The sequence below is a fragment of the Condylostylus longicornis genome, unplaced genomic scaffold (assembly GCF_029603195.1).
Source record: "Condylostylus longicornis isolate FDR11 unplaced genomic scaffold, ASM2960319v2 ptg000021l, whole genome shotgun sequence".
NCBI lineage: Eukaryota > Metazoa > Arthropoda > Insecta > Diptera > Dolichopodidae > Condylostylus > Condylostylus longicornis.
In genome coordinates this window covers 336,575-352,607 of record NW_026577990.1, presented here as the reverse complement: position 1 = coordinate 352,607, position 16,033 = coordinate 336,575, and the positions used below count along the sequence as shown (strand labels likewise).

The window sequence follows — 16,033 nt, the reverse complement described above, 5'->3', positions numbered from 1 at the left end:
AACACAAATTATCGGTATTTGCTATTATCGGAAACAAAAATTTTTACTCTTCCTCAATTCATTTCACATTTTAAAAGTTTATGACGTATAATCTTCACCAAAATATCATGTTACCCACAGCTTAGTTTTCGTTCTCTTAAATTCAAAAATATCAAGAATTAACCAGATTCTTCTATTTACAGGTTGTACAAAAGTTTATACAAAAAGCTCACATTTAAAGGCTCATCAAAGAATTCATACTGGTAAGTAAAAACCATACAGCTCTTCGGATTAATTTAAAAAAACGCTTATAAATATTATTTTACTTTAATGCTTCCTTCTTTTAATTTAAATCAAAATAGGTGAAAAACCATACACTTGTCAATGGCCAGAGTGTGAATGGAGATTTGCTAGATCTGATGAATTAACAAGGCACTATAGAAAGCATACAGGAGCAAAACCATTTAAATGTATTGTATGCGAAAGAAGTTTTGCTCGTAGTGATCATTTGGCTTTACATATGAAACGTCATATTCCAAAGACGAAAAACTAAGGTGAGAAAAATTAAAATTATAGAAATAAATTTATTAGTTTAAGAAAAGCACTTGTGTTTTGTAATAAATTTGATATTCAAAATAAAAAAAAATTTTTAATATTGAAATTTTCTATACTTTTTTTTACAGATCATCTAATTAAAACACAAGAACTTCATAAAGAGTTGAGTTTTTTAATGAATGAACAAAGGTAGAATATGGTAATTATTACCTTTGTATTAAGATGATTGATCTCAACCACCTATATGTTATACATTATGTATTAATAAAAAAAATTCATAAAATTTCAAAGAACAGTGTATACTTTAAAAACTATTGAAGCAAAAGTGGAATTTTGTAAAAAGAAAAGCTTGTAATTTTAAACAGAAGAAAGACACTCTTACTATAAAAAAAAACTTTGTAAATTGTAAATTTTTAGTTTGTATAATTTTTTTTTTTGTAATTAAGTTAAAAATTCTTAAATTTAAAAATTTTAAAAAATTAAAATTCTAAATAAAAATTTTAATGTTATGTAAAATAATAATAAAATATAATTGAGCATTTTTTTTTCAAATATATATAACGCTATATTTTCAAGTATATATAACGCTGAACACTGCCCAGTAAAGAGCAAGCTGCATAAGCAGGAGATATCGGTTTCTCCTGGGCATTCGGGTACTGCTATCTAATTTCCTTGAGGATATCTTCAGTTTTATATCTTCAGTTATTCGGAACAGTTGTATTATAGGCGGGAGAATAGAGAGACTACAATTAATCGCGAATGGCTGCAGTGCAATCTACCAAGTATATATAGCAATGCATATAAAACAAAAGATCATGTGACTTTCAATTATTTACAACAGAAAAGTACTAGAAAAATTAAGGGAGTTAAAACTAAAGTATTTTTAGTTAATTAATAATGATAATAGTGTTTACATCAAATAATAGAATTGGCAACGCATAATTGAAATCGCATAAAATATGACGAGAAAATTTTAAATGCCCGGAAACCAAAAAAAGAACTTAGACCTACTGAAATATAAAATTTAAATAGGTTTTAAGAAATAAAGAGACCAAAACATTACACCTTACTTCAATACTGTTAATCTAAAACACATTTTCTCAATAACATATATTTGCCGTATCCCCATATTTATGTGTGTACATATTAAGTGTTGGCATCTCTCTCTTGACAACAAAGCATTAAATTTTCTAACTAAATCTATTTTCTAAAAATTTCGATTCCATGTAATATATCTGATAAGCAGTTTCTTCCTTATTTTCAATATCGATAGCTAAATCTATCTAATTTCTGAGCTTATTAACCTTCTTTATAAGGCCGAAAACGTATATCCTTTTTGGTGTTACATACCCCGTGATAAAATGAATATCAAGTATTAAAAAAAGTTTGGTGCATAATTTTAGGCGGAATTAAAGATATTAAAAATGACACAGTAACTTTTTTCGAAAATTTGAAATTTACTAAACATAAAGATAATAGGTCGAATTTACAGATATTAAATTGAAGATAATTTTTAATATATTAAAAATTCTACAAAATTTCAATCTCAGCGAATTTGAATATTTGGTCCGTTTCGTAACGAGAGTAAAAAAAGCTTTGTTTACAATCACATTAAACTTTTTCAGCGTAGATAATTTAATAGGCGTTATTTCATTAGACAAAACGTAAGTATAGTACTTTACACCGACAAGGAAAATCTTTGAATAAAGAGGAAAACTTTTTTACTACGTTTTCTTAATATATGAATTTAGTAAGTATACATGCATTTAAAAATTTCCTTCTTCCACTTTAAATATCGAATTATGAAAATTCTAGTTTTCACATAGCAGATAAAATTTACGCCAGTGCGAAGAATACAAGATCAATGCGCAGAATACAAGATCATGTCCAAATTTTTCACATAATCATATAAGAATTAAAAGCAAAAGTTGACAGATCCTAAATTATTTTCAGCTGCAGTACTGAGAAGGAATTATTATTTTAAATGTGAAAAACTGTTATACAATATTTTCCTGATAATAAACAAATGATTATTTGTTTGCAAACATTACATTAACAAATTTTTCTGCAACTAAAAGCATTATTTCTCTTTTACATTGCTTTACTGTTGAAGTACTGAAATGACAGTAGAGTTCAACTTCAATAAAATGTCAGAAGCATCACATTGATGAAAGCGAAATCACTAAATTTTTCTACAAATTTATGTGATTTCTAAGGTTTGAAGACTCAGTTTGCCTGTTCGGAAACGAGATTATTCAATTTTCATTTTATGCAGTCATTTTTTTTTGTTTTTACTTTTACTGCAAATAAAAATACTTGACAACTAAACAAATCAAAAAAAAAAAATGGAAAAAATAACGAATGAAATGTTATTGGTATGTTCGTGACAGGAAGGCAGAAAAATGTAAAGGAAAAATAATCCGTCAATTAAGGACGCCTCCACATTATAATCTTGTATTAAACACTTGGATTTCAAATCCAACAAACTCAAAAAGAAATCAATATATTGTAATATGATATGTGTATAGATATGTTTGTAACGTTAACTTGTTAAAAACTTGAAGTTATTCTATTGAATTTTCAATTTATAATAACGTATGGTCGTAATGTAATTGGACTGTGTTCAAATGAAATTAAGTAAACTATTCATGTTGACGTGATCTGTTCAATAGTGCAAGTTCTCTTTAAAATTTTTCTTTATTTCTCTCTTATATTTGTTTTATTCTTTTTTTTTTTATTTTCTAACAACAAGAAACATGATTCGTAATGAGATTGCCGTTAAAAAAGATTAATCAAATTGATTTGAAATCAAATTAAGAGAGTGTATATAGCGTATAACAGTTGTATAACAACATAACCAATATTTTTAAATCATTTAAAATTTGATTCTACATTAATTATAATAGCAATAATATAGTAAAAAACTGAAAGGATCTTACCAGGTAAATGGAACTGAATTAAAACGTAACGGTTAATTATTGTCCAGCAATTGAATTTGGATTGAATGAAGAATCGCGTCTTCAAGAAGAAGAGTCTGGATGTCTTATGCCAATTATACTGTATAATACTGTACTTCCTAATTATATGAAAGAATTCTTTGAATACCTAAGATTTTAATAATAAATTGCACCGAATTAGGTTTCGAACTCTTGTGCTCACAGCTACGAGTAAAATTTGCATAATATATTTTGGAATTACATCGAAAATGGAAGATCGACAGCAACTTTTGAAAAAAATTGATTTGATTGAAAACTTAATTACGCTTAAGATTTTCATATCTCAAAAGTGATAGGATCAACTATCGTACTTCCAATTACTCTCGTACTCTTTAATTCAGGGATAACATAAATTGATTTTCTTTCATCGATTCAACATTGAAAAGTGATTGGTCTTGATTGATGAAAATTTGATTTTAGTATTTTTTATCTTTTATTTTGGATTTTTTTATACGATTTTCTTATTCATTTGCCATAAGTTATCTGTAGGAGCAAAATTATTTAAGTGTAGGAGCAAAATTATTTAAATGATAATTTGATACGTTTTGAAAAAAGAAAGCATTCAAACGTAATATTTAAAATTGACAAAATGTAAAAGTAGAGTTTTCATTCATATAAATGTCGTGTGATTTAGTTTTTCACCGTGTTTTATATCTGTTTATGTAATATTATCATGCTATTTCTTAGACTCTAATACAATTGAGCTGTTTATATGAATATTGAGTAATTGGTCTAATTTTAAGCGTGTTTATACAACAACTGTACATACGTTTCATTTTTAAACCATTCTAGGAATAAATAGGCAGTAACATAATCTAGACTATTAATCGACAGAACTGGACATCATATTAATTGAACTGAGGAATGATAAGATTAATTTTATTATTACATGATGCAGTTTCTGTCGGGAAATGAATATTGTCGTGGCTATAGATTAATAACCTTCTTTAGTGTATGCAATACGATTAGTAAGAATGTAAAATATGAAGAAATATATAAGCACTGAGACAAAACAAAGCCCGTGGGTTGTAAGTCCTATGTCCAAGTAAGCCTAAACACAAAATTCAATTTTTTCCAGTGCAAAAGTCCACATATTGTGGCAAAAATTTTGTTAGTGAGAGTTAAACCACTTTGCACCTGAGTCTCTCATTCTCTCATTTATGCTCATATTATTATTAAAGTGCAGGATTACTTCTTGACCTCCATTAAGAATTCTGTCAGACCAAGCCACGTTGGCAACAGAAAATGATCTCAAATGTAACAATGAATGACTGTAATTGAGATAATCTATGAAAGGACTCAAGAACTACCTATATGTAGTTCAAATTTAAGTCAAATTTAAGTAAGTATTAGATATGCATAACGGCTAAGATCTTGTTATTCTGTTTTTTTGAATTATTTGTTGACATAAATTCATAGATTAAATTTAAAATTTTATCTATACAACTTTATTTTTATTTCAATGATTTATTTTTTCCGTTTCTATTTCTATTGCGTCTTATTACCATTAGAAACTTTTATAAATGAATAGAATTGATTGTCCAAAAGGCAAAAAATAAAAAGGCAAAATTAAAATTTGAACTTTAACTTGGTGATCGCATATATCAAGGATAATTAGAGCACTTGGTTTACATAACAAGTGCACGTTTTCATATTTAAACTAGTGCCTACATTAAAAATATTCGATGATTTCATTGATGATAGTGTGATTTTATTGCTGTTATGATGAAAAGCGTCTATATCGAAAAGTGAATTTTGTTAAGTAAACAGTTTTTTTTTTTACCCTTATTTCAATTTTATCACATGTGTGACACCTTTTTCATATTATTATGTGCTTTCTAAATAATCAATAAAAAATATTTAAAATACGTTATTAAATTTTTAAGAAATTCATTTTGTTTTTTTTTTATTTTTATTGTTGTTGTTTTTTTCTTTTATCATCAAAATTTACTTTTCGCTGTTTCCTGTGCAATAGTGTTCAATATAGCTTTAGAGCTTACCTTTGTCATTTTATTTTTTAAAAATTTTCAATGTCAAATTTTTTTTATTTGTTGGTTTAGGTAACGGGGTATCTGGTTGGCTCATTTTTCGTTTACAATGCTTAAAAATTTTTAAAAACCATGTCACCCGACAAAATGCAACAGGTATCGGAAAAATGTTCTATTTGAGTAATTAAATTTCTTTAGTATAAAAATGATTTTATGTTTGGAACAAATTTTTGTCCAAGTCCCTACAAAATGCTTGATTAGACTAAGAGCTAGTTACTCCTACAATCATTAAAATTCACCTGATTCATACCAACTGTAGTTAATTGAGAGCTTTCTCATAGCCTAAATTTTTTTTTTAATTTTCAAATAAACTTTAAAATAATCTGTTGGTTTGTTCCGATTATTGCTCGAGCTTAGATTTTAAAATTTTTATAAATTTTTTTTTCCAATACATTAAATATTTTTTTTTTTATCATTAATTAAATAAAATTCTTTCTTGTTTATTTAGCATAAAAATATTTTTTTTTTTTTTTTCCAATTTCTTATTTTATGCGCGAAAAAAAAATAAATAAATATTAAATACATGATTTTTTTTTATTCTTTTGCTCTATAAATGAATTCTTATGTTTGCTAAAAAAAAAAAAAATTGAATAAATAAATTGGCAAAAAGTTAAGGTTTTTTTTTTATACATAAATAAGAAATCGAAAATTCTTCTTCCCGTCGATATTACCCACTATATACGTGTATGAGTACATGCACGTTCGTAAAGTATTTCAGGGATATGACTAATGTAACGCAGCGGAAATTTAAATTTTGACATGTCTCACAAGTTTCAATATATAATGATTCTTGGGATATGAGCCGTTCCATTTTTTTTTACAGGAAGTAAAAAACCGGTAGAAATAAGTAAGAATGAATTGAAAATAATTGTAGATGATTGAATGATTGTAATGTCACAGCTTCTGTGTACTCTTCTAAAATTTAATTTGTCCTTGATTAAAATCAAGTCAAATATGGCTTTATACATGTCAAATTATGGCTTATACGATAACGCACAAAACTTTACAGCATTTGTTCCCAACATAAGAAAAATAATTGACAAACATTAACCAACATCAAATTTTTTCAATAATACCAGAAATTTTGTTTTGTTGGCAAATAGCCAATTCTCTTGAATTTGACAAGTCAATTCTTTTGAACTCCAGATCCTGACACAATTTAATTGTCTTAAAAAAACATCAATTATGGTCGTAAATATCGTTCAAAAAATTTGACGTGTTTGACAAAGAGGTCCTATAGCTTTTATTAAAAAAAAATATTTTTCACTCATAACTCGTTTCAAGATTCTCGCAGTCTTTACAAAATAAATATTAATAATTCATAGTTTTTCTCAGTTTATTTGCGTTTCTGGGCAAAATTAACAGGATTTTTTTACCATAGGAATAATTGAAAGCTCATTGCATCCCTGATGCGTGCGCGTACATTACATGTAAATATTTCAAATATGTACATATGTATATACACATATCCATGTATAGGTATGATGTAAATTTACTTACATACATACAAATTTTGTATGTACATATATGTGTGTATGCTGATTATGTTCATTATTTGTTGAACATGTTTCACACTTGCAATATTTTTTTTTTTTACAATGAAAATTTTATGTTATCGCCTATATAGTGATGGATTTTCTTTGTTGTTTTGCTTTTTTCACTCAAAATACTGATATGGTGTCAAAACAATCACAACAATAAAAAAAAAAAGAAAATTAACGATAAGCAATTTTTCTTTTCTTGTTATTTTTTTTTTGTCATGTTTTCTTTATTATTCTAATTTCTTAAGTAAAAGATTGCTTGATCATGCCCTATTACTTTAAACTCCGAACAATTCTAAATCCAAATATTTTATATAACATTATATTTTAAGCTAGGTATATAGGAAAGTACATAAAAATATTAATAAATTTTTAAATACATACAAACATAATAAAATATTTTTCAATTAAAGTTTACTCAGATTATGTTAATAAATGACTTTAGTTAACGAAAAATTACAAAAAAAAAAAAAACATAACCTTCAAAAAAAAAAAAACAATTTGTAGAACGCTTTGCAATAACAAATTTTCATGCAGAGAATGAACACAGGAAAATCACAAAATAATCATAAAATAAAAATGCTATCGAATACCTAAAATCAATAAAATAGACAAGCGAATAATCACCGCGCGTTTTTTTTTTTTTAATATTTATTTAGTCTGAAATTTATTATTTATTCATCAAGTTATTTTTTATGGCAATTAAATATTTAGAAACTCAAATATAATCAGGTTATAACTGTTCATATTTTCAAAGAAACATTGTTGTAACCACATACAACTCTACAGTATTCTGACATACATGTTGTATGTAGAGAGTTTCTATTTTGGAAATTAAGTCATTTGAGTCATGGGTAAACAAACGAAAATATTAAGTCACAAAAAAAAAAAAATTAAAAACATTTTTTTTTTTTTCATAAAGGTTAAAAAGAACATTTTCGATTGTTGTTCAAAGGTAAAGTTTAGGTTGTTTCTAGGTGCAAATAAAATAAATTGAAATGTTCAAATTAGGATACGCGAATACTGTAAGTTAAGATAATCCATTTTAGGTAAAACAAAAAAAAAAAAAAAAAAAAAAGTAAAAAGTACTGAACATGTCGGTGTTTTGGGAACACCTTCCTAACCTTATTTTTAATAAAAATTACATTATTTTTAATATGCGGGCATAAATCTCTTGTATCTATATACGTTATTAGAAATTAATTGCAAAATTTTATTTTATTTCACATACACATATTGTAATGGTTATATTAACTGAGGTAGTAATGGTGACAGGGATGTTATACTAAAAATATCTGAAGAATATTAACAAAAATTTAATTGTTAATAATTAAGCAGTATAAATCACTTAAAGTGGTCCACTTTGACAACCTCACTGTTATGTGCATACAATATAACATACCTTTTTTGGTGTAACATCGCACTTTTGAAGTGGTAATATTCTGTAATACCAAAAAGCAAAGTTTGGTACACCAAGAGTACAATTTTTAATTTTGAGGCGATGTGATATTTTACCTTTGCGTGATATAGTTTTTAAAATTTACAGCCTATAACTAAATTTCTACCCAAAATTTTTACAAAAAACATCGATAATTTTTTTTTTGATGTACTGGAAAGAATTTAAAATATTAGTAAGCTAGTTAGTTAGGAAGAGATAGTGTCATCCTCGACTTTGCCACTCAGCACTAGGTTAGTAGAACGCCTATCGAAATTCCTCCACAACACAACTCTTCTCAGTAAATCCATTATTAAGACTCTTAAAAAAGTTAGATTACTCACAGACATTTCCGAGAGCTCCTCTAATTCGTTGAAACGATTTACTCCCAAAAAGCGTAATTTCCTTCTCATCAGAGAAAGCACTCGCAGAGCATGTGCTGCATGTCCTCACCACTTCCATGTTATCTACTGTAAATATTCAATGCTCTCAATAAGCAGTGTCCCGTCAAAATGTTAACAGCAAAACTGATATCGTTCCTTCTCAATACCAGTAGCTCCCTCGTCCTTGCACAGTTTTTCTTCGGTCGCAGGGCTCTTGTCGTTACATAAATCCACTCGCAATATCAAAGTAAGTTCCCCCTTATTGTAGTTTCCACATCTATTAAGTTCTTCGACTCCCCCCAATTGAAAATATTAAAATTTGGAAAGACCTGAATCGTTTCTAATTTTACATTTTACTTACTAATCTTGTGATTATAAATTATGTTATACATTGCTGAATTCTCTTATATTTTTGATTGCGTTCATTTAATTTTTTGTCACCTCCTTAACGACTTCCTTTTTACATGAATCGATTTATATATAAAGAAGACTTAGCTGTTTTATACATCTATTATAGAACTAATTATAAGGCATTCCAATAGAATGTATATACTCAACTAAACTATGTACATAATATGAAAAATTTTTAATTTATAAAGTCTATCTGAAGCAAATGTAGTGATTACTCAAACTGAAGGCTGATCTTCGATTTAGCATAACACAAACCTCACAATATTGCCAACGCTCTATTATTAATCTTAAATAAGTTTATATTTCCAAACGATTATATCATTTCTCGGTATACAAGTGCATCTCATCAAACAAAGGTTATCGTCTAAGAGAAATCTGTTCTTTTAATATTTTTTATGCTTACATTTTATTCTTAAAATATTGCAACAATTTTACATACACATACATGTATGTGAATTCAAATATTTTGTATATATAAAACAAAATATAAATAAGAGTTAAAAATCTTACATGACGTATAGAAACCTTAATTAGAAAACAGGCAATCTGACGCTTATGTACATGATCACTAGTTAATGATAAAAACGATTTTGTCTTTTCTAATTGATTTTCAATATTTTATTAGTTCTATTACAAATAACAATCATTTTATTTTAGTCGTCATTATCTAGATTTTAAAATTAATTAATTACTTCAGTTTTGGCAAACATTCAAAAATTTAACAATAGCATGCTAAAAGAATTTTTCTTAAAATAAAAGATAAAAACCTTATAATATGCAGTAAAAAAAATTTTATAAAAGGTTTTCCAATTGAATTGAATTTATAAAGATTAAGCTTAAATATAGAATTCTTGATTAAATTCGGTTACACTGAAACAAAAAAAAACAACAAAAGAGAGAGAATAATGAATGAAAATAAAAATTACAGCAATTCTTGCACTAGAAAACAATTAATTTAACTGCAATAGATTGTTATTATCGTATTTAAATTATGTAAGTAAGTATTTATAAGGTTTTATGTTACTAGATGAAAATCTAGTACTTAAATATATATGTATGTGCATGTATTACAGTTCAATCGGATAAAAAATTCATGCCAAAATAGGTAAAAGTAGGCGCCTAATTAATTTGGCGTCTTACTCTTAAGCATAATCAACTACATATAATTATATCCATAGCGCATGTAAGAGTTTTGTAAGAATTTTCGCTATTAATAACATGAAATTGAAATGGATTTCATATAAATTTTTAATAGTAAATCCTGAAAATATTTTAAAGTTCTTCATTATTCTAAAGAATTGCTACTAATCTTTTGATCAATTTAATCATAAATGTTTTTAGATGCAAAAAAAAATTTTTTTTTTTTCAGAATTCCTCTAATTATTTTCATTAATCAGAGCTAGTAATACTAGTTATACTATAAATAATGAAATTATTATAGAGATATTATATTTTGTCGGAGACGATTCTAGTTAATTCGCGATATTGTGGTAAGAAATGTGAGATTTTTTAACTTGTGTTATACAGACTTTGATAGGACAGAAATTTTGAGTTCGATAACGAGGTAGACATTGACTTGTAAGCAGTTAATTGCTTAAAAATAAGCAGATAAAGCCAAATCAGGTTAAGGGTTAATTTATTTTATTCAAATCAATAATTAAATCATATATTACTTTTGGTGACACCTGTATATCAAAACCGAATCATACTGCATCGTTCAATTGCTTATAGTATAGGTGCAAAGTTTTTGTTCAAAATTCCAATTAATTGAATTGAGTTTAAAGACGTTTTACACCACAGTTTATTAGTCGACTTGAAAAATATTTTTAATTAATTGTAGATTGCAAAGAAGGGGTAACAGTCCACCGCGACCAGAAAATATAGATCTATTGCGCCACCCAACTAGGTGCGGGACTAAATCCTACAACACCCCCGCGAAACCCACCCACCTGATGAGTTCGAGCAACTTTTAAGGGCCGGTAAACAGCAGCTCCGCTGGAATGAGCATGTAATTCCCAAGTACCTCCCTTGACATGCGGGCGAGGGCCCCGTATTCCCTCAGAAAGTGTGGCAAGAACTCCTCGTCCTGCCCGCAAAACCTGCAAACATCTTCAATTTCTGGACCAAGCTTTTTAAGGTGACCCTTAGGCCATCAATGCTCCGTCAAGATCTTGGTGAAAATTTTCAACTTATTTCCGCCGAGCTCTATTTTTTTCTTAAGGCGCCCCTGATCATAATTTCCAGGAAGCTCCTTAGCCCGTCGAAGCCCTGGAAAACCCCCCTAGCGCTCCGAACGCCGCCTCTCCAATCCTTCCTTAATTCACCTCGAATCGTATATGGTCCGATTCCGCAGAAGGACTCCGACCAAAGAAGTGATGTGCTTGCTCCCTTTATCCATGAAAATTTTTACACAATGGTTTACAATGGTTCGAGTAACTGCCATGAAAACTAATTCTAAATGTTTCAAAAATAATTTTTTATACTGTTTAATTGCAACGTATAATTCAGTCGGTTCAGAACGATTTGCTGAAATAAAATTTTTTCGTAAAAACAAAAATTTCAACAAAAATTAAATGATTTTCAATTTTTATAAACTGTTACAAACTGAACAAAATTGTGAGCCGAAATTGTAACACTGCAATCAATAACATTAAAATTTATAATTCTTACCTTCAAAAACTACCGCTTGCTATATAGTGTCTAATTCACATTGTACATAACAAAAACCATAATAATAATTATTTTAAAATTATTTTTTCACCATATTATGCAATTAAATCCCAAATTTTTTTAATTTTTATTATATAGAATAAAATTTTTTATTATAAATGTGAAAAATTCTACTCCTTAATACTTAAATAAACATTATACGACCTAATTTAAAATCAATTAAACATATTATTATGTATGTATGTATATAATTGATATATGAGTACAAATATATGTACATACTATTAAGCATGTATGAAGAAAAGTGAAAAAAAAAATTGCAACATTTTTAAATTTTTATTTAATTAATTAATTTGCAAAAAAAACAAAAAAAAATATAAAAGCAGGGTTCCTCTTATAATTAAGCATTTAAATAAATTTTACATATGTATGTATAATTAAGTCATGATTTAAAAAATTAAAAATTCTCCTGTAAAATTCGAAAAAAAAAAAATATTTTTTTTTTTAATTATTTTTTCGGGTTGGCCAGTGCAACTGGCATTTTTCCTTCAATTTAAAAAATTATTTATTTTTTTTCTTTTTTTTTTTTTGAATTTTATTTTTTGAAATTACTCGAAAATCTTTAATAAAGATTCCAAAAAAAAAAAACAAAAAAAAATGAATAAAATTTAAAAAAGTTCTGTAAAAAAAAAAAATTTTTTTTTTATTTTTTTTTTTCCGAATTGCAAAAATTCCACAATTTTATAGCGATTTTTAATAGGTAAAGATAGAATTCTCACGCGCAACCTTTAATCACCTATCGTGCAAGTTACAATTGGGTTAAAAAGATCAAAATGTAACTTAAATGTTTTTTGGTTTTTGTTTTCTTTTTTTTTTTTTGTTATTTTTTATTTATTTTGTTAAGCTGATAGTTTGGGAATCATGTGCAATTCTGTAGCTCTTTTGTTTTATTTACACGAAAAATTTTTGATTTACAAAAATTTATTTTTTTTTTTGGAAAATAAAGTAAGAAAGCCTTTAAAAATTTAGCAAATAAATTTAAAAATTTTTTATTAAATTTTGATTATACTTGATTATAATATTATAATTGAGGTCAATTTGAAGGAATATGATTATTATTAGAAATTTATTAGAAAAATAAAAAAAAAAATCATCAAGTCAATTTTAGTTGAAATTTTTAAACTAATTTCATTTTTTTTTTATATTTATATTATAATAAATGGGGTGTAGGCATAAAATACGGGCATCTTGTATTATGAATAAGCTTACAGAAATTATCTTGATCAAATATATATATATCAGAAATCTATAATAACATCTTGAATTAGAGAGAAGAAAAAAGAAAAAACAAAAATCTATTGTCCTGACCTGAAACAAAAAACGAGCAAAATAACATTGTATACTACAGAAGCTGAAATAAGGTCTGTATATTATTCATATAACAGTTATACATTTACTTTATAGTGTAGTATTTATATTAAAAATTTAACTTACATTTTTATTTGTGTGAACCAGTCAACAAAATCTCAGTCATGATATAAACACAATATAAATAATTGTGACCTGTGAAAATGATGTTTCAAGAAGTATTGAGTTTTTGAATTTTGTTTTATTGGCCATAATATGCGCAGTTCATGAATTCAGTTCATTATTTTTAAAACCTATAAAAATAAAAAAAATTTTATACAAATCTAAACAATTTCAAAAAAAAAAAAAAAAATAAGCTTGTTTTGAATAACAACTAGAAAAGGAGTATAGGATGCTTTAATGCAAAATATCTTGTGTTGTATGGGTTTATTATCTAGAAAATTCAAAAATTTGATTTTGAACATTGAACTTATGTAGATGAAATTGGATTTGAAAATTTGATTCATGAAATAATATCCTCCGCCTATAATATTCCTGTTCCAAATATAGGCGAGATTCAAAATCGCATCGAAACCTTTAAAGGCAGAAAATAGAAAAGTGAATGACATAACCCAAATTACGTTCGTATCGTTGCCATATATCATGACGAATCCTTTGCTTTACGAGTTTCAGCCTGATATTTATACTTCAGTAACGATAGGCCTCCAAAGCCAAAATGGAACAGCCTATGCCGAAAACTGCGTTGGATCTTAATCGTTATTATACGAACTCTGGAAACAAGGCGCCTTCCAGTTTAAATTAGCCTTCCCATGGTATATCGGGGACTATAATATTAAGAAGTTTTAGAACAGCAATTCCAGTACGTCTATTTTATGTCTCTCGTTGATTTTTAATACCTTGATGCAGGTAAGATAAGGAATTTCCGACTTAAACTAATGAAATAGTATGTGTTATAGCGAATTTTTACATTTACATTTAAGTTTATGTGTTCAATTGAAGAAATGGGTATATGTCGATTCGATTATTTTTGCAAAACAGCCACTATTTCATTTCAATTTTGAAAACACCATGTCTTTAAAATTGATGTACCCATACTAGTCAAGTAGAAAATATTTTCATATTATTTGGAAATTCACAAATTAAAAAGGCATAAAATTGTACAATATAGAAAAGATGATAAAAATTTTGTGATTGCTACTGCAGTTTCTGTACATATGTGACAGAGATCTAAAAGATTTTAAAATTCTTTTACTTTTTATCATTTACATAAATTGTAAACACATATACAAAATATTTTCAATGTAATTACCCTATGTGTAAATTGAATACAATATAGTGTAGGTGTATCATGTGGAATAATTGTATAAATTTTTTACACTTTTTTGATTCTCCAGTACAGTAATACAAAATTACACATACTGTTTCATAGATTCATATGACCAAAATATTCATATTATTTCTATTTCTTGGAATGGAACTTTAATATAGTCAAATATATCAGGCGTTTTTGATTTATTAGAGTATCTTAAAAATGAATTAAAATTTTTTTTTTCATTTCACATTATTTTACAGTATAACAGTAATATTGTGCTGTACAGAAACAAAACTGTACCCTAACAAAGTTGAAAAATATTTGCGTAAAAATATGATCTACCAAATAGATACCAATGTTACGGTAGTTAGTTTTAATTCGCGCCAAATTGTAAATTTCATATACACATTACATCGTATTTAATATTATTCAATACACTAGACCTGATAATAATATGTAAGAGTGAGTTAAGAATAAAAATCTGATATTTTGTATAATTTAAAACAACTTTGTTTCTTTAATATAAAAAAGTCATATACCAAAAAAACCTAAAAAGAAAACCGAATTTTAAAAAAAAATTTGAATTTAATGACGATTTAACAAAAAAACAAAAAAAAAGCGAGAAGAAAAAAACTGAAATTTGATCGATTTACAATAAATGATAGACGATTAATCAATAGTTTTTCTAAAAATATAAAATATAATTTAAAAGGACGGGAATTTTAAGTTAAGCTCTGCAATATGGAATTTATGTCCTGTTTGAGTTATTGAATACATGTTAATTACATTGTTGTTATGCACAGTGAAACAGAAATATGTCAAGACTCGCGAATCATGGAATGCTTGCGCGAATTTTTGTATAATTTTCATAAATTTGTAATAGTGAATGAAGTATCATATTTAATATCAGACCTTAATTAATTAAATAAATAAGTTATTTCTGTGCTTATCGTAAATAACATATCTTTGGTTTCGGTCTTAAGACGTCCAGAAGAAGTTTTAATGAACTTGTGGTTAATAGCGTTCTTATTACTGGTTTTCCACTACTATATTGTTGTTTAAAAGCTCTTCGAAAGAGCGCATCCACAACAGACAACATACACTCCGATTCCACAGACAATTTATTAAAAAATTTTTTATATGCGAATTTTCTGCCTCATAGGATCAACAGCGTAGCTTGTAATTCATTTCCTTAAATCTAAAATCCTGACATTTTAACGGTATTACATATTAGTATTGGTTTTCTTGTTTTAACTCCAAATATTTTTCCTTAAAAAAAAAAATATAAAATATTTTTATATTTTCGTATATTTCCAGATTTAAAGAAGTAAAAAC

The 16,033-nt window shown here is 26.6% G+C and overlaps 1 protein-coding gene across 1 annotated transcript in view; it reads left to right on the top strand.

Annotated features, from left to right (window-relative positions):
* The window catches only part of LOC129606711 (dendritic arbor reduction protein 1-like), a 96,578-nt gene extending 95,682 nt beyond the window's left edge, over window positions 1-896 (top strand). The window contains exons 5-7 of the mRNA XM_055517196.1: window positions 183-242; window positions 342-533; window positions 663-896. Of these exons, the coding sequence (XP_055373171.1) occupies window positions 183-242; window positions 342-532 (251 nt within the window). The 3' untranslated portion in view covers window position 533; window positions 663-896. The remainder of the gene's footprint in view (window positions 1-182; window positions 243-341; window positions 534-662) is intronic.
* Window positions 897-16,033: the final 15,137 nt, after the last annotated feature.